Source organism: Glycine soja, chromosome 15 (assembly GCF_004193775.1).
Source record: "Glycine soja cultivar W05 chromosome 15, ASM419377v2, whole genome shotgun sequence".
Classification (NCBI taxonomy): Eukaryota; Viridiplantae; Streptophyta; class Magnoliopsida; order Fabales; family Fabaceae; genus Glycine; species Glycine soja.
In genome coordinates, this window is record NC_041016.1 from 576,502 (window position 1) to 596,440 (window position 19,939).

The 19,939-nt window shown below is 35.8% G+C and overlaps 2 protein-coding genes across 2 annotated transcripts; one reads left to right on the top strand and one right to left on the bottom strand.

Moving 5' to 3' along the window:
• Nucleotides 1-403: 403 nt before the first annotated feature.
• LOC114388329 (pre-mRNA-processing-splicing factor 8A-like) lies at nucleotides 404-11,649 on the top strand. The gene is made up of 26 exons (XM_028348750.1): nucleotides 404-675; nucleotides 961-1,084; nucleotides 1,203-1,295; nucleotides 1,445-1,835; nucleotides 2,094-2,580; nucleotides 2,701-3,491; nucleotides 3,619-3,704; nucleotides 4,225-4,407; nucleotides 4,545-4,859; nucleotides 4,948-5,252; nucleotides 5,329-5,783; nucleotides 5,860-5,986; nucleotides 6,350-6,591; nucleotides 6,667-6,790; nucleotides 6,873-7,062; nucleotides 7,195-7,302; nucleotides 7,437-7,690; nucleotides 7,812-8,428; nucleotides 8,508-8,614; nucleotides 8,799-9,053; nucleotides 9,137-9,610; nucleotides 9,796-9,957; nucleotides 10,102-10,299; nucleotides 10,383-10,661; nucleotides 10,843-11,085; nucleotides 11,236-11,649. Exons 1-26 carry the CDS (start codon nucleotides 404-406, stop codon nucleotides 11,428-11,430), a joined length of 7,077 nt encoding a protein of 2,358 aa, XP_028204551.1. The 3' UTR covers nucleotides 11,431-11,649.
• A 670-nt stretch (nucleotides 11,650-12,319) lies between these two features.
• Nucleotides 12,320-15,320, bottom strand: LOC114388020 (PTI1-like tyrosine-protein kinase At3g15890). Its single transcript, XM_028348354.1, has 4 exons — nucleotides 14,953-15,320; nucleotides 14,345-14,492; nucleotides 13,317-13,579; nucleotides 12,320-13,239 (listed from the first exon to the last, which is right to left on the bottom strand). Exons 1-4 carry the CDS (start codon nucleotides 14,994-14,996, stop codon nucleotides 12,591-12,593), a joined length of 1,104 nt encoding a protein of 367 aa, XP_028204155.1. The 5' UTR covers nucleotides 14,997-15,320; the 3' UTR covers nucleotides 12,320-12,590.
• Nucleotides 15,321-19,939: the final 4,619 nt, after the last annotated feature.

The window sequence follows — 19,939 nt, forward strand, 5'->3', positions numbered from 1 at the left end:
TTGATTTTTGTTAATAATAAATTTATATAAAATGTTTTTAATCTATTTTATTTCAGTGATACAATAGGGATGTCTGAAAAAGTTGGGCCTATGACATTGGGGTGAAACATAGAGCCCAAGTAAAGATAACCCAACCCAATTGTGAAGGCGGTACATCAGAAAAGAGGTGGTACGTGCTACCATTAATAACGCCCAGGCAGTATCATTTGAGTTCCTCTTTCACTACCCAGTTAGCTCTGTTCATTTCACTCATAAACCCAAACCCTAGAACGAACCTACGAATACTTGTGCAGAGCCCGCCAAGGCTCTTCGTCCATTCCACCAAAAACATGCTCTGAAACTATCCCCAATCATCCCAATTTCAATTTCCGAAGGGTAGAGTAGAGTCTCTTCAACATTCAAGATGTGGAACAACGGCCAGATTCTGCCGCCTGGAACTTCCGTTCCTCCGATTCCTCCGCCTCCGGCCGCGCAACCCTCCTACACGGTGCTTCCACCGCCGCCTCCACCTCCAGCTCCCATGGAGACCGAGGCCGATGCAGAGGCGCGCCTCGAGGAGAAGGCTAGAAAATGGCAGCAGCTGAATTCCAAGCGGTACAGCGACAAGAGGAAATTCGGGTTTGTCGAGACGCAGAAAGAGGACATGCCTCCCGAACATGTCAGGAAAATCATCAGGCAAGTGTTCTTCCTTTCAGAATCTGAATCCTGCTCGTGAAACACAGTTAGTTGATGAACCTATTTATAAGTGAGATTGAAGTTGTTTGGTTTTGCTGGTGTGAGGATGCTGCGTTATAATACTACTACAATTTATGGTGCTGATAGTTTGTTAGGGTTAGCTGATAGCTTATTAGAAACTATGTTATTCCGTGTTGCGAACCGTGAAAAAGGATCTCCGAGACTATTTATTTTCCAATCTAATTATGGTGCTATAGTGTTTTAAATTGTAATTCTCTTTTTCAGGGATCATGGTGACATGTCCTCAAAGAAATATCGTCATGACAAACGTGTTTATCTTGGAGCACTTAAATTCATACCACATGCAGTTTACAAACTTCTGGAAAATATGCCTATGCCGTGGGAGCAGGTTTCAGTTCCTCATGTTTTGATCGATCTTTGCTGTCTGGTTTTCCTTCTCTTCATTTGATTCACTGTACTGTGTCCCGTACTAATAGTATCTTTAAATTTACTTTTGGAAAATGTAGGTCCGAGATGTGAAGGTCTTGTACCATATTTCTGGGGCTATCACATTTGTCAATGAAATACCATGGGTCGTTGAGCCTATTTATCTTGCTCAGGTTTGTTGTTCTATTCTCCTTCTACTGTATACATGCAGCAACTCCTCGAAGAAGTTACAGTTATAGATAAAGTCAGCTATGTTGTCTGTAATCTTGACACAGCAATTTTTTATCTCCATAATTTGGCACTAAACAAACTATTTTTGCAGTGGGGTACCATGTGGATCATGATGCGAAGGGAGAAAAGAGATCGTCGTCATTTTAAGAGGATGCGGTTTCCTCCATTTGATGATGAGGAGCCTCCACTAGACTATGCTGATAATCTTTTAGATGTTGATCCTCTAGAGCCAATTCAGCTGGAGCTAGATGAGGAGGAAGATTCTGCCGTGTATACTTGGTTTTATGACCATAAACCGCTTGTGAAAACAAAGCTCATAAATGGTCCTAGTTACCGGAAATGGCATCTTTCCCTTCCTATAATGGCAACTTTGCATCGGCTAGCTGGGCAGCTTCTTTCTGATTTAATTGACCGCAATTATTTCTACTTGTTTGACATGGAATCATTTTTTACAGCAAAGGCATTGAACATGTGCATACCCGGTAATTATTTGTTTTGTGAATATATTTATTGCTATTTATATCAAAAAGTATTAATACTTAATGGATAATTACTGGGTTAGATATTGATTGTGTTATCCATTGAGTTAGATATTGTTAAATATAAAATTAGATAACAATGCAGATTTTAATGAGCTGTAAAAGGCATAGAAAACTATGTTGCAAATAATATTATGCATATTTGAATTATATGGAGAGTCAAAAACCTGCATTGATTTTTTTGTTATTGATGTCCTCCAGGTGGACCTAAATTTGAGCCTCTCTACCGTGATATGGAAAAGGGAGATGAGGACTGGAATGAATTTAATGACATCAATAAACTCATTATAAGGTCACCACTTCGGACAGAGTATAGAATTGCTTTTCCTCACCTTTATAACAACAGGCCTCGGAAAGTAAAGCTTTGTGTGTATCATACTCCCATGATCATGTTTATAAAAGCTGAAGATCCTGATCTACCTGCATTTTATTATGATCCCCTGATACATCCAATAACCAGTGCTAACAAGGAGCGGCGTGAGAAGAGAGTTTATGAAGAGGATGACGATGATGATTGGATATTGCCAGATGGTGTGGAGCCTTTGCTTAAAGATACACAACTTTATACAGACACCACAGCTGCTGGTATCTCTTTGCTGTTTGCTCCTCGTCCTTTTAACATGAGATCTGGTCGCATGAGGCGGGCAGAGGATATTCCTCTTGTGTCAGAGTGGTATAAAGAGCATTGGTAAGTTGTGGCCTTGTATGATTTCTTGCATGTCATTTGTTTGTTAATTATGCACGTGACTTTGCATTTTCTCTTAAGAGTCTGATAGGAAAATTGACTATTTTTTTAATTGTCCAACAGTCCTCCGTCATATCCAGTTAAAGTTCGAGTTAGTTATCAAAAGTTGCTGAAATGTTTTGTGTTGAATGAGCTGCATCATAGACCTCCTAAGGCTCAAAAAAAGAAGCACTTGTTCCGATCTCTCCAAGCAACAAAGTTTTTCCAAACCACTGAACTTGATTGGGTTGAGGCAGGTCTTCAAGTTTGTCGGCAGGGGTATAACATGCTGAATCTGCTGATACACAGGAAAAATTTGAACTACCTTCACCTTGATTATAATTTTAATCTAAAGCCTGTGAAAACCTTGACTACAAAAGAGCGGAAGAAATCACGATTTGGTAATGCTTTCCATCTCTGTCGTGAGATCCTCCGATTGACGAAACTTGTGGTTGATGCCAATGTTCAGTTCCGTTTGGGGAATGTTGATGCTTTTCAGCTGGCAGATGGTCTGCAGTATACTTTTTCACATGTTGGACAGTTGACTGGTATGTATCGGTACAAGTACAGGCTTATGCGGCAAATAAGGATGTGCAAGGATCTGAAGCACTTGATTTACTACCGCTTTAACACTGGGCCTGTTGGGAAGGGACCTGGGTGTGGGTTTTGGGCACCGATGTGGAGGGTTTGGTTATTCTTTCTTCGTGGTATTGTGCCCCTTCTTGAACGATGGTTGGGCAATTTACTTGCACGGCAGTTTGAGGGGCGCCATTCAAAAGGAGTGGCTAAGACTGTAACTAAACAGCGTGTTGAGAGCCACTTTGACTTAGAGCTTCGGGCAGCAGTTATGCATGATGTGCTTGATGCCATGCCAGGTAATCATTTTTTATTTAACAACATTTATTCTTTCTGATTTTGAGTTTCTTTTAACGGAGTGGTTTCTGCTATTTCTTTTCCCTATGGGATATACTAAAGTTAAGGTGTTTTCCTCCTTGATGGCAGAGGGTATAAAGCAAAATAAGGCAAGAACTATATTGCAACATTTGAGTGAGGCATGGCGATGCTGGAAAGCAAATATTCCTTGGAAGGTAAAAGACTATTTTATTGTATTTTGTAGACTAATGATATTTCCGTTTCAGATTAATTTTGGAGAAATAGTCTCTTGATATGTCGAAAAAAGTGATTGTTCTTTTTGAAAATAATTAATCCAAGCATGCACTAAATTGTATTGCTGGTGAATTAATGAAACTAAACACGTTGCTAGGTTAGTAATCTCCCAGAAAGCTGAAAAAATGCCTTTATTTGGAAAAAAAGCTCATTCAAACACGCACTAAATTATATTGCTGGTGACTTAGTAAAACTAAACACATGTTGGTTTGGAGAGCACTTCTAAGATGTCTCGTTTGCTTGCCTATAAGCTGTTCTAGGTCCTGAGCATAGTGAGACACAATAAGCAACAGAAACTTGGTTCCAAAAGTTTTCTGAAATCTGATTCAAATATTGTAGCAAAGAGAGGCCATGCATTTTTTGTTCTAAAAAATTTATTTGGCGTTGTTTGAATTTGGTTCTCTCTTTCATGGTCTTGTTGATATATTTTGTAATGTGTAGGTTCCTGGTCTGCCTGTTCCCATTGAGAACATGATTCTTCGATATGTGAAATCAAAAGCAGACTGGTGGACAAATGTTGCTCATTATAATCGTGAGCGTATAAGAAGAGGTGCAACTGTGGATAAGACTGTTTGTCGTAAGAATCTTGGAAGATTGACACGCCTCTGGCTGAAGGCAGAACAGGTGTGTTTATTGTTCTCTATGATTGATATAATTTTTTTGCTGGCTCAGTTTTCAAAGAATTGTTGTTTGAGTTAGTTCTATAGAAAATTTAATAATTATCTGTGAAGTCGCTTCCTTATCATTGATGCCTGTTGCAGGAACGCCAACACAATTATTTGAAAGATGGTCCATATGTTACTCCTGAAGAAGCTGTTGCCATCTATACAACAACTGTACATTGGTTGGAATCTAGGAAGTTCTCCCCTATTCCCTTTCCACCTTTATCATATAAGCATGATACCAAGCTGCTTATCCTTGCGCTTGAGAAGTTGAAAGAATCCTATAGTGTTGCTGTGAGGTTAAATCAACTGCAAAGAGAAGAGTTGGGGCTGATTGAGCAAGCTTATGACAATCCACATGAGGCATTATCGCGAATCAAGCGGCACTTGCTCACCCAGCGTGCATTCAAAGAAGTATGCCGATATAATTAATTTAGTTAGCTTTAGGATGTCCATTCCTAGCACAGTACGAGTATAATTTTGTTTTGTTTTATTTTGACAGGTTGGGATAGAGTTTATGGATTTATATAGCTACCTGATTCCAGTTTACGAGATAGAGCCTCTTGAGAAAATTACAGATGCATATCTGGATCAATACCTGTGGTATGAAGGTGACAAGCGTCATCTCTTCCCCAACTGGATCAAGCCAGCAGATTCAGAGCCTCCTCCCCTTTTAGTTTACAAATGGTGTCAAGGTATAAACAATTTGCAAAGTATATGGGACACCAGTGAGGGTCAGTGTGTTGTGATGCTGCAAACTAAGTTCGAGAAATTCTTTGAGAAGATTGATTTAACAATGCTAAACAGGTATGTGTTCATTTTGTAAATCACTCTGTGAATGTACTTGGTTATTTCTCTGCTAAATTTATTTTTGATGTCGCAGGCTTCTGCGACTGGTTCTAGACCATAATATTGCTGATTATGTCACTGCAAAGAACAATGTTGTGTTGTCATACAAGGATATGAGCCATACAAATTCATATGGTCTTATACGAGGCCTGCAGTTTGCTTCCTTTGTTGTTCAGTATTATGGGCTGGTATTAGATCTTTTACTTCTTGGACTGACTCGAGCCAGTGAGATTGCTGGCCCACCACAGATGCCAAACGAATTCATTACTTACTGGGATACAAAAGTTGAGACTAAGCATCCAATCAGGCTTTATTCTCGGTACATAGATCGGGTTCATATATTATTTCGTTTCACTCATGAGGAGGCTCGGGATCTCATTCAGCGGTATCTGACTGAGCACCCTGATCCTAACAATGAGAACATGGTGGGGTACAATAATAAGAAGTGTTGGCCAAGAGATGCTAGAATGAGGCTCATGAAACATGATGGTATTTGTTTCTTCCTTTTATTTATGTTGGCCTTTTGGTCTTAATATATTTAACATTTTAATTGTTATAATTTCAGTCAATCTTGGAAGGAGTGTCTTTTGGGATATGAAGAATCGTCTTCCTCGAAGCATCACAACATTGGAGTGGGAGAACAGTTTTGTTTCTGTTTACAGCAAGGATAATCCAAACTTGCTTTTTAGCATGTGAGTATTGATTAATTGTTATAATGTTTTTTTTTCCCTTCCCCTTTTTTCCATGTAATGTGAAATGGAAGAGGTTATGCATGTCATTGACCTTCACTTGGCATTGAAGTCTTTCAGAACTTTAAACTGGGCTTGGATGTCTAACCTGATATGATAGTGACTGAAAATATAGTTTTAATTGGTCTGGCTCTGTCAGTTGTGCTTCCCATAGGAAACTTTGCGTTTCTAATTGTTAATTTCCTTGGTACCAAATTGTCATTGATAGGTTGTTGATCTTTTTGTTTTTGGGGTTTTGGATTTTCCTTTAACCTATGTTTATGATGAATGAAGCTATCTTTACTGACATCTGTCAATGACCTTTAGGTGTGGATTTGAAGTAAGGATACTTCCTAAAATTAGAATGACTCAAGAAGCATTCAGTAACACAAGAGATGGTGTCTGGAATCTCCAGAATGAACAGACGAAAGAAAGGACAGCTGTTGCTTTCTTACGAGTTGATGATGAGCACATGAAAGTGTTCGAGAATCGTGTGAGACAGATTCTTATGTCTTCCGGTTCTACTACATTCACAAAAATTGTCAATAAGTGGAATACAGCTTTAATAGGTAAGTGAAGTTGAATTGTAGGAGCTCTATTTAGAGGTTATCATCAGTTTACTTATTGTCTTTGATTCTTATCAGGACTCATGACTTATTTCCGGGAGGCAACTGTGCATACCCAAGAGCTGTTGGATTTGCTAGTCAAATGTGAAAATAAAATTCAGACTCGTATTAAGATTGGACTCAACTCAAAGATGCCTAGCAGGTAAATAATTAGATATTTTTATAATTTTATTCATAACTATTGGGTTTAAATGCTCAAATCTATGCTACTGTTTCTTTATCAGGTTTCCACCTGTCATTTTCTACACCCCTAAAGAAATTGGAGGGCTTGGAATGTTGTCCATGGGTCACATTTTGATTCCACAAAGTGATCTCCGATACAGTCAGCAGACAGATGTTGGAGTAACCCACTTCAGGAGTGGGATGAGTCATGAGGAGGACCAACTGATTCCCAACCTTTATCGTTATATACAGGTGAACCTCAATTCTTTCCTTGTTAAATGCAATAATCTGTGTGCATTTGCCTTCTGCATATGATTTATGTAGATTCATATATTTGAATATTTGCATGTACTTCATATTTTTATGTTCTCGTGGTTCATGCAGCCTTGGGAGAGTGAGTTCATTGATTCACAGCGTGTCTGGGCTGAATATGCTTTGAAGAGGCAGGAAGCACAGGCTCAAAACAGACGTTTGACCCTTGAAGATCTGGAAGTGAGTTTCTGATGCCTTTTTAATGATCTTAATGTTTGGTTATCATATGGATTATATAGAGGCAATGTTCCTGTGTTTTTCTTGGAACAAATCTACTGGTTTACTTAGTAAGTTATTGTTGATCTGTTCTGCAGGATTCATGGGATAGAGGTATACCACGTATAAACACTTTGTTTCAAAAGGACAGACACACCTTGGCTTATGATAAAGGATGGAGGGTGCGGACTGATTTCAAGCAGTACCAAGTTCTAAAACAAAATCCCTTCTGGTGGACACATCAGAGGCATGATGGGAAATTGTGGAACCTGAACAATTACCGTACTGATGTTATTCAAGCCCTTGGAGGAGTTGAAGGAATTCTTGAACATACTTTATTCAAAGGAACATAGTAAGTCTGACTTGTTTTGCTGTTTGAATTTGGGGTATTCTTGTTTAGTATTTGACTCTTGTTATTGTGTGTCTACTATGTAAAAAGCTGTAATTGACTTACTGTTATTTTTCACTGTTAGTTTTCCAACCTGGGAAGGTCTTTTCTGGGAAAAGGCATCTGGTTTTGAGGAATCTATGAAGTATAAGAAGCTCACCAATGCTCAGAGGTCTGGTCTAAACCAGATACCCAACCGAAGATTTACACTATGGTGGTCGCCAACCATTAACCGAGCCAATGTTTATGTGGGTTTCCAAGTGCAGCTAGATCTGACTGGTATTTTCATGCATGGAAAAATACCAACTTTGAAGATATCCCTTATTCAGATATTCAGAGCTCACTTGTGGCAGAAGATCCACGAGAGTGTTGTTATGGATCTCTGTCAGGTTTTGGATCAAGAGTTGGATGCTTTGGAGATTGAAACTGTTCAGAAGGAAACAATCCATCCAAGGAAAAGCTACAAAATGAACAGTTCTTGTGCGGACATTCTTCTCTTTGCTGCCCATAGATGGCCAATGTCAAAGCCTAGTCTTGTAGGTGAATCTAAGGATGTTTTTGATCAGAAGGCAAGCAATAAGTACTGGATTGATGTTCAGCTGCGATGGGGTGATTATGACTCTCATGATATTGAGCGTTACACTCGGGCCAAATTTATGGACTACACAACAGATAACATGTCTATATACCCATCTCCTACTGGTATATCTCTATCATTTTACTATTCTCCATTATGTGGCTTGTATATGTAGAGTTAACTACATCATGGCTTTCCATGCAGGGGTGATGATTGGCCTTGATTTGGCATATAACTTGCATTCTGCGTTTGGGAACTGGTTCCCAGGGTCAAAACCGCTACTTCAGCAGGCCATGAATAAGATCATGAAGGTAAGTCTGTTACACAATTATTAACCTCTTGGATACATGTACTTTTTTTGGGGGGGTGGGGATAAAAATGTAATTATGATATGTTTTAATCTATATTAACATCATCTTACTAAGCTATGGTGACCATAGTGTTGAATCTTTAGTGTGTGTTATCTGTTTTACTAATAATGTTGTGCATATGCAGTCAAATCCTGCACTGTATGTGTTGAGGGAACGGATCAGGAAAGGTTTGCAGTTGTACTCTTCTGAGCCTACTGAACCATATTTGTCTTCCCAAAACTATGGAGAGATATTCAGCAACCAAATAATATGGTTTGTTGATGATACTAATGTGTATCGTGTTACAATTCACAAGACTTTTGAAGGAAATCTTACAACTAAGCCCATCAATGGTGCTATATTTATTTTCAATCCAAGGACTGGGCAGTTGTTTCTCAAGGTTTGTTTATGTTCTGTTGTCCTTGCTGAGGTGTTTGTAACATTAGTTGTCTAGCTATTGATCTTTCATATTGTGCCTTGTAGGTTATTCATACCAGTGTGTGGGCTGGTCAGAAGCGACTTGGGCAGTTGGCGAAGTGGAAAACAGCAGAAGAAGTTGCTGCTCTTGTAAGGTCTTTGCCTGTTGAAGAACAGCCAAAGCAAATTATCGTCACTCGTAAAGGAATGTTGGATCCATTGGAGGTTCACCTGCTGGACTTCCCCAACATTGTTATTAAAGGAAGTGAACTGCAACTTCCTTTCCAGGCATGTTTGAAAATTGAGAAATTTGGGGATCTTATCTTGAAGGCCACAGAACCCCAAATGGTTTTGTTCAACATCTATGATGACTGGCTGAAGAGTATTTCTTCATACACTGCATTCTCCAGGCTGATTCTGATTCTTCGTGCACTTCATGTGAATAATGAAAAGGCAAAAATGTTGCTTAAGCCCGATAAAACTATCATCACGGAACCTCATCACATCTGGCCTTCTCTAAGTGATGATCAATGGATGAAGGTAGTTATAATTTTCATTTGTAATTTTCTGATGTTTTATACTGTAGTAACTTCAATTTTTAAACTAAAAAATAGTTGCTACATAACTGTCATTTATTTGCTGCTGGTAAAGTTATATGTAGTTCTGATTCGGCAGCTTTCTATTCCCCTTTGGTATTTATGTCTTAAAACATGATGCATTCACAGGTGGAGGTTGCATTAAGAGATCTTATACTATCAGATTATGCAAAGAAAAACAATGTGAATACTTCAGCTTTGACTCAGTCTGAGATTCGTGATATTATACTTGGAGCTGAGATTACTCCACCTTCTCAACAGCGGCAACAGATTGCAGAGATTGAGAAACAGGTTAAATTATTTTTTGCTTCTTCTTGGACATAATTCTTAAGATTATTTTCTGCCTTCTTTATTCTTTTTCATTGCATAGACTTGATTTTCTCACTGTTTTGTTGTTGAATTACTTACCCGGCTTTTGTATTTATTATTTTGCAGGCCCATGAAGCAAATCAGGTGACAGCTGTGACAACAAAGACTACAAATGTTCATGGTGAAGAACTTATAGTAACTACCACTAGTCCTTATGAGCAAGCTGCTTTTGGTTCCAAGACTGATTGGCGTGTCCGAGCAATATCAGCCACAAATTTATACCTTCGTGTGAACCATATATATGTGAACTCTGAGGATATAAAGGTTTGTGCCATTTTTCTTCATTGTTGCCCATTGTGTTGCACTTACAACTCCTGTCATGCTAAATACCAGATTTTGTGGTGCAGGAAACTGGATACACCTATATTATGCCAAAGAACATTTTGAAAAAGTTTATATGCATAGCAGATCTTCGAACACAAATTTCTGGGTACATGTATGGCGTAAGTCCTCCAGATAATCCTCAGGTTAAAGAAATTCGCTGCATTGTGATGCCACCACAATGGGGGACACATCAACAAGTTCATCTGCCATCAGCTCTTCCAGAGCATGATTTCTTGAATGATTTGGAGCCTTTAGGATGGATGCATACTCAACCAAATGAACTTCCTCAGTTGTCGCCTCAGGTTTTGTTACTTCAATTTGCAATTTTCTTATGTGTTTAATTCGATTACCAGAGTGGGGTTTTAAACAAATCTAAAAATGTAGATGTAGTTTTCGAGACAATTGCCGCTCCCCTACCTCTTGTCAGGGAAATATATTTATGATTCATTGTACATTGTCTCACCTGAGAAATCATCATTGCAGGATCTCACTTCACATGCCAAGATCCTAGAGAACAATAAGCAATGGGATGGGGAGAAATGTATTATCTTGACTTGCAGCTTTACTCCTGGTTCTTGTTCTTTAACTGCATATAAGCTCACTCCATCTGGTTACGAATGGGGGCGTGTAAATAAGGATACGGGAAGCAATCCACATGGTTACCTTCCCACCCATTATGAGAAGGTTCAGATGCTCCTTAGTGATCGCTTCCTTGGTTTCTACATGGTAAATTTCCTGCCCTGCTAAAAGTTGTCTAGATGTGTTTATATAATTAATTATATTAGTACATTAATGATTATATTTTTTTATTAAAATTTTGATTATTATTATTGGTTCACTGATTTTCTTGTTTCTGTTTTTGCTACAATTTCCTAGGTTCCTGATAATGGTCCATGGAATTACAACTTCATGGGGGTGAGACACGCATCAGGGATGAAATATGGAGTGAAGCTCGGGACTCCTAGGGAATATTACCACGAGGACCATAGACCAACCCATTTCTTAGAGTTCAGCAATATGGAGGAAGTGGAGACAGCTGCTGAGGGAGATCGAGAGGATACATTCTCTTGAGAGATAAAAATATTTTTGTTTGAGATATATAAGTGGCAAGTCCTTTAATTTTTTAAACTTGTCATAATATGTTGTATCATCTACTGTTTGTTCATCCTAGGGATTTTGTAACAACGGTATAATAGCTCTGTACATAATTACTATCTGCTTCTGTATTTCTACCGAGCTGAGTTTTTGGCCAAGCAAAAGCAACTACATGAGTTGATTTACTTTGCAGCATTCCTCATCTTTTTCAAGGGGTGTAAAGAGTTAGAGAAGCAAAATTCTGCTTGCTAATAGTTCCTTAAGTTGACTAAAAGCCGGGGTGAGTGGAACAATCGGGTTTTTAAGCGGCTAAATTGGAATTTTATTTATTTATTATCATTTATATCATAAGTTGAAGTTATAATTGTTTAGCATTATATTAAGTGAATTAGATTTCAGAAAATTACGAAAGGATGTAACTGAATAAGTGTATGTAAAGGTGATTCTTATGTTATAAATATTTAATTCGACCTACAAACTGCTGTCATGACTCAACTAAGAATTTGGGTTCACGCATTTTTCAGTCCGATCAGTTGAGTCGAATCATAATACAAATTATTAGTTCCATTAAATAACCGGGAGTGTTATCATCGACCCAAAAGAAAAAGGTGATAAAGAGATCATATATGACGATTATATATATATATATAATCAAATTAATAATTTATGAATTTATTGAAAATTTAGGATCTCAATATTTATTATTAACTTGGCCGTACCTTCCCTTATTTTTGCTTAATGGCATCAATTTCAACTTTAAGTATGGGACACTATTTAGGACCTTACAGCCTGGACAAAGGCTCTGCAAGCGTCCACGTTTAATAAATTATACTATACCCCGCGAAAAGGAAGCTTTTCCAAACAATTAAAAAAAGAAATCACAATTTTTGAAAACTTCACAATCTGTATTTAACATCAAATTCCTAGTTTCAGACTTTCAGCAATTCTGCATGATTCATAACCACATTCATAGTGTGGCAAGTAGAAACATGCATGCAGCCACTTCTATAATGAATAGGCACCCAGTCTTTCTCTGCACAAGTAATAAAAATAGTAATACAAAAAAAGCAATCCTGCAGGTTCACAATCAATCTGTATAGCATATCAAATCCATAGTTCCATTTCTTTTGCAGAGTTTATGGCTCAGTATTCTCTTCCAACTCAGGTTTTGATTCCTTGTCTTCTGAGATGAAATCTGAACTGCCTTCAGCAGCAACGGTCCCATCATCAGTATGTCCTACAGCTGGAGGGTTCTTAAAGAGTTCATTATTTTCCAGTTGGGCTAACTTATCTTTGGATTCTCCCTTCAGTAGCTCTACCACCTCAAGTATGGTGGGTCTCTTCTCTGGCTGACTCTGAACACATAAGAGAGCAGTTAAAACTACTCTTTTAAGCTCTTCCTCCGCATAGTTACCCTCAAGTTTTGGATCTGCTAGTTCACTGAATTTCTTCTCACAAGCCAATGGCAGTGCCCAGTCATTTATTGATCGCTTCACCGCAGAACTAAGTTTCTCAAGTGGTTTTTTGCCACTAGCAAGTTCTAGAAGGAGAATTCCAAAACTGTAGACATCACAACTCTCATTTGCTTTACCTAACATAGCATATTCTGGTGCAAGGTAGCCTAGGGTGCCTTTAACTCTCGTAGTCACATGTGTTGCCCCATCAGGGATCAACTTGGCAAAACCAAAATCAGCAACCTGTGCCTGAAAATCCGAATCCAACAACACGTTGCTTGCCTTGATATCTCTGTGGATGATATGTGGCATTGACTGGTTGTGGAGATATCTGAAAGTAATTAAATTTTAGTATTAACGTAATGATAGAGGCAGAAGAGTATAAGGAAAAGAGATGTTAGCACTCACCCAATTCCCTCAGCAGACCCAATTGCAATATTCATCCGCCGGTTCCAATCAAGAAGGGATTCTGCTGAGTGCTGTCCATGAAGATGAGAGAGCAGGCTCAAATTAGGCATATAATCATAAACAATTAACCGTTCCTGACCTTCAGCACAATAGCCACGTAGACTGAGAAGATTCTTGTGTCGTACTCTAGCCAATATCTCAACTTCAACAGCAAATTCCATGTCTGCTTTGTTGCTCCAAACTTTCAATCTTTTCACTGCAATCTGCATATGTACACAGATCAACATACATAGAATTGCAAGCAGCCATCACGAATAGATATTGGAAAAAGGAAAAAAGGTTACTGTGCCAGCCATCAGCAAATTTTACAAAAAGGTTCATTTTACAGGTACCAGCTAAAATGTTTTTATCAGAGGTTTTTGCAGCATTAGACGCTGAAACTTTTGACCATTTGTTTTATAAATTGCATTATAAGGTTAAATCTTTACTTATAAGTCAAGAACCATCCATTAGCAATAACCATCATAGCTCAGTAGTAAATTAAGGGGAAAAAAATACCAAGAAGGCAGCGAAGAGATAAAGTTGTTTTATGTCCAGTCACCAATCATTACAAGTCTTTTGTACTTACATTGAAGGATTGCTGCAATAGAAAAAAACAGAGCCAGAGGAGATACCGGATGTAGATTATTTTTCCTTTCTATACCTAATTTGATTGAGAAAAAAAAAATCTTCCACACAAATCTCTCATAACCTGATCCTTATCAGTGTTACATGATAAAGCCATCACAACTAGAGTCATTTAAGATTCCATAAGATTTTTTTTTTTTTTGAGATGTTTCAATCTGTCAAAGAAAGTAGATCTCAATACGACACTAAGATATCAACTGGCTACAATATTTGGAGACTTATATTAACCATTACAAAGAACACATCAATAGTAATCAAACCTAGAATGATCAAGAATACCCATAAATCGAAGCTGATTTGGTAAGATGAACAGAGAATAAAAAAGCAAAGTATAGTCCTACTTGCGATCCATCCCAGAGCTGGCCCCAGTACACACTGCCGAATCCCCCTTCGCCGAGCTTGTTATCATAGTTGAAATTATTTGTAGCGGAGTGTAATTCCTTCAAAGAAAACACCCGCCATGGAGGTTGTTTCTTCCCTCGTCCTTTGCTGCATTGAAAGGGACTAATATTAACTATTCCATTCAAAAAAAGCGTAGCCGACATAACAGTTTGAATCTAAAACTGTACTTTGAAAACTCTTCAGGTCTGTAATCAATGAAGCAGGCAACTTTCGTAAACCCAGAACGATTAACCTTGCATTTTATGTTAATTAAGTCATAAGAAAAAACCCAATCTAACAATTTCCCCTCTTTATTTTCCCTTGGAGACTTCACCTACCAAACTAACCTTTACTAGTCTTGTTGCACAGATAAGCTTGACATAATACCTAGAATTTGAGCTAAACCAGAATCTAAAACCCTCTCCTATAATTAGTTTCTCTCAAAAAATAAAATAAAATAAGTACAAAATCTGAAAGTGATGTGAGTGAGGTAAATATGTCATATCTGATCCAAACAATAATAATGATAAAATTATATGAAGTAGAGACTAATGAAGCATTGTCATACCGATCCGAACTATTTCCGCAACAAAAAATTGGGCAAAAAGCCATAACCTTCCCACCCCCACCGTCTCTGCAACTGAGCCTTCTCAATCGACCAGACAAAAATGAAAAAAAAATTGAAACTTGAAGTTGACCCACCAACCCAAATCAAGCGCTCCACTGAGAAAGCCGTTACTTTGTAATATTCTGTTACTAGCGACAAAAACGTTGGGAGAAGAGAAACTGAATACAAGCTAAGCTCTTATGGGATGTTCTGCAAACGGTTTGTTATGTGAAACTGAAAGCCCAAAAGAAAAAGAAAAGTGAGAAAAACCGGTTATTATTGTTTGATCGAGTTGAGTAGATGAGAATGATGGTGTGTAAGCGAAGTCTTCTTTCTTCTTCCAGCTGGTTGCACATTTCAAAACAGAAGAAACACGCACGTGGGGTCCATTCTTCTTTTTCTTTTTCCTTTTATTTATAATAAATCCTTTTTTTTTGTCAATAGAAGGTAGTAAAAAATAATGAACATAAAGTAAAATAAAAAAATAAAAACAAATGAATTCAAATAATTTTTTACAATATATATATGACAATAAATATTTGCATCACAGATATGAAAAGTTACGAGAAATATATTGATATCTAAATAATATGATAAACATTCGCATAGTAAAAAAAATTAATGTATAAAATTATACATACAGAAATAATTTTTTACTATAATTTCTCATATATTTTATACTTAAATTTAATTTTAATATATATTTTTCGCTCCGCATAACGTACGGTTCATTGACACTAGTTACTGTACATTACAAGGGAATTTGTTTAAGGGAATTCCCTTAACTTTGTACAGTACTATTTGATATTATTATATCAAAAGAAGTAGCAAGACAAGAATAATGGATTTAGTATTATGAAGTGTGCCTTGGGGTAGGATCAATGAGAAAGCCATGATCAGATAACATTATAAAATAATAATAGTATAAATGTTCCTTCCATAGGATATGTAAGACACGATTAATGGATTTAGTAATTATATGAAGTGTGCCTCGTGGCTTAGGATTAGAGCGAACGACACGATAAAATCAACCAATGATGTCTTTTGAAAGTCGGTGTATTGAAGGCATTGCAAAACTATTCCTTCAACCGAGTGGTTCTGAGTCCTACAGGTAAAATAATACTATCAAATGCTCACTTATAATTTAGTTATAATGATACACTGGGTAGTACTTCAAGCTCAAGCAAGTCAAATGAGGGTGAGTACATACTGCAGAACTCATTAATGTTGCGGAAACTTTTATTACGAAATTTTTTATGACTGAATCATGAATGGAATTTGTTGATGGAATAAACCCTTAGTAAATTGAATTCAAGCAATCAGCATCTTCATGATTGATTACTTTTAACTTCATAAGAATCATAGGTAAAAGTTTGTACTTTATTGTAAAACTGTTGGAGAAACATCGACATACATTATTATAAGGCAAGATTGCTAAACTTATTTGTTATTAAAAGATAGGGAATCCCCATAATAACATATCATCAGTAAATTATGGTATTAGTAAACTTTTTCTTAATACTATATATAAGTGAAGTTTACAATACATCTAATCCAAAATAATCTCAAGGCATTTAAGTTTATATAAATGTGTTTTTTTTTCTTCATGAATATATTTTTTTAAACATATATAATTTGGTTCAAACAACGCCGCTTGAATATTAAATATGAACACCATGCATCATATTAATTGTGAGAGATTGATTCTTTTTACTAGACCTAATACAATGATAATTATTTTAGGAATTTGGGTCACCGAGGACAAGGAAGCTAACTTTCTTTTCTTTTCTTATGAGACAGGGGGGCTAACTAGTAGTTACTTGTATTTTATTTTTTATTTTTTTTTATCAAAAGTCAAGAATACATTTGTAAACTTTGAATTGTACATAGGTTTGTCAATGCCTAACACTAGTTAATTTATGAGTCTTTTTCACTTATATATTTTTCAATCAGCAGAAAACAACTAATAAATTATATAAACATCAAATATAGTTCTTCCTATTTATATGTTAACTTACTTATTCATGTCTATCATTAACGTAAGACGTCTTTATTCCTATTTGTTTTTCCAACAGTTCTTTTCAGTTCAATTTTATCGTTAAACTATAGTTAATAAACAAATTATTCAACAACCAATCATTCATTACCTTGTAAACGATAAAATTTTGCTTGAATAATCTCATAAGATGACCTTGTCAATATTTTCATATTGATAATTTAGATATTAATTTCCACTGGTTGGAGTGTTGGACAATACTTGCTTGTTGGCGGCGCTTTTCCACTGTACGTTGACAGGTAAAGTCAAGTGATACATAGTTGTCTTTGTTCTGCACTTTCGTTTAGATGCGTAAGCATACATAGAAAAAAAAATTGGCAGCTATAATTTGTCACACTGCTTGTTAGAGAATAAAAAGATAAATAAACATATATGTAGGCATACAGATAGGAAGTTGTAGAACACTAATGAATTTATTTTTTTCCTTCACATGCTACAAAAGGACATAAACTTCTTTTAAAAAGAACTTAGCTACTCCTTGCTCCTTAAGTCCTCTACATGGAAAAACTAATATATGATTTGATTATACAATTCTGATAACTATATTTTTTAATTAATATTTTTTCATCAATATATTATATAGAGATTGAGCAAACCATAAAATGTTAGATTTTAATCCTTCTTATTTTAATTTTTTTTATGCATTAAGTAAAAAATTCACATGTATATATTCTAGAACAATTTACCAAAAATTTTAAAATCTACAACATGTCAAATTTCAAGGATACTTGTTTTTCCATAAATGCAAGAATTTATGGTTAATTTCCCATTTAAGCATTTTTCGCAACAAATGTTATGAATAATGATCATATACAAAATTATTAGGATCGGTCTAATAATTAAAAGTTAATTGATTAATATGCCTGAGATCTTAGATTTTAATTTTAGTGTGATCATTAACTGTAACACAATAAAAGATACTTTAATTACTAAACTACAACAACAATATTATAACATTTAGAAATTTTGTTAGGTTACATGAGATTGGATAAATAATTTGACCTTATTTGCGGGTTTTGTTCAGTGTGACAGGTGAAGGTGGCACTGTTTTAAGGCATTGTATGCTATATCTATATAATATGATTTTCCTAACTAGGTAGGCCTATGATGATTCAATGATTGTTGTCAGGGATGCGAGTTGTCCTCTAAGACATGCTGAAATGAGTTGTCCTACAATTTTTTAAACTAGTTGCCTTGACCTGTAGCAGACTTATACCGTTTAATAATTCAAATCAAAACCAAATATTTCATCCATCAAACCCTTCAACAAAAATTATCCTAGGTAAAACGAAAATCATTTTTCTAAACTGTATATATCACCGTGCCATGCAAGTATGAATCAAAACACTTTCTCCTTAATGTGTAAAGATAGAAGTTAACAGAAAATTTATAAGTTAACTCTTATAAAATTAAAGTATTTGATAAAATTAATTAATAAAAGTTAAATGATATATTTAATATTTGAATTTTATTTCTAATAATTTATCATTTTAAATGGTAAAATTAAAATTAATATTAAGAAATATTGATGAAGATTAACGAGTTAACTATGGTGTATATGTAATAATAAGGATTTTTTCATACATCAAACAAAAAAGATAAGAGAATTTTTAAATTAAATAAAAAAGTAAAATAAAATTTTAAATAAAATAATAAAAATAAAATTGAGAAGAAGAAAAAAATTAACAACTTGTAAGTTAGCTATTTTTTCATAAATTATTTCAAATAGTTTTGATAAAATAAATAAGTTTATTTTATATAGGCATGTTAAACATAAGCCATCCAGAAAAATTACACCTAAATAATTGCATATAAGATTTTTCCAACGTGAACCCCAAGTTACAATAATTTCCTTCAGCATTCATTTCATTACACTGGACCAGAAAGCAAATGAATATCACATCACATTTGCGCGGTTTCTCTCATCTCGACATTATTTTCTGTATATCCACACACCGATTACGCCATCAACTTCCTCATGTACACCCACAACATGCGTACCAAAAATTATTTAAAGCATATACATCAACTCTACCCAGCTTTAATTTGCTTAATCTTCCTTCGTTATCATATCTCTGTTCAGGTGTTTTTTACTTACTTATTTATTTTACTTCGGATCTTTATTCAAGCATACTATCTCTCATTTACATTTTTCTATACACGAGGCAATTTCAGCATACCATTGAATATAAAAAAACCAATTCGTATATTTCAATTCTTTTAATGAAAAATCGTTATTTAACTTTTTTATAAATTGAGGTGTATAGTTAAGTTGAGGAAAAGAGTTTGATTTATTTATTTTTACTTGAATAATTAATTGATCGATTTCTTATTAAATTTTTTTATCAATAACAGATTTTATGTTATTCAATAATCGAAAGGTAATAATAGCAGACAGGTAAACAAAGGAACACTAGAAACTAGTATTTACTCTTTATGAGATATTGGATGCACTAATAAAGTTGTTTTTCCTTCCTCAGATTGGTTTGAATATTTACAAGTAGCTAGTCCCACTGAGCATGATGTAAGTATGTGACGTGAGACGTTGTTGTTGGCAGCCGAAACTGATAGCAAAGTCCCCAATTATTATTCATCCTCCAAACCATGGACCAGCCCACTAAGCCCATTATCATTCAGCCTCAGTCCACTCAGGCTTCGCAAACCCATCATCGGGTATGGTAGTCGAGCCCATTGGGATTCTTTTCAGAATCAAGGAGCTGTAATTACAACTTTCTTTTAACATAAACTTTTGTACATAAATTTTGCTGTAACAACAGTAATACACACGTTCTGTTAAATGGCAAACGTGCCACACTGCTCTAATTAAAAATTTCTTTATTAGGAGGAGCATAAAGATAAATCGAAGGGGTGGAATATTTTTTTCCCCTTAAT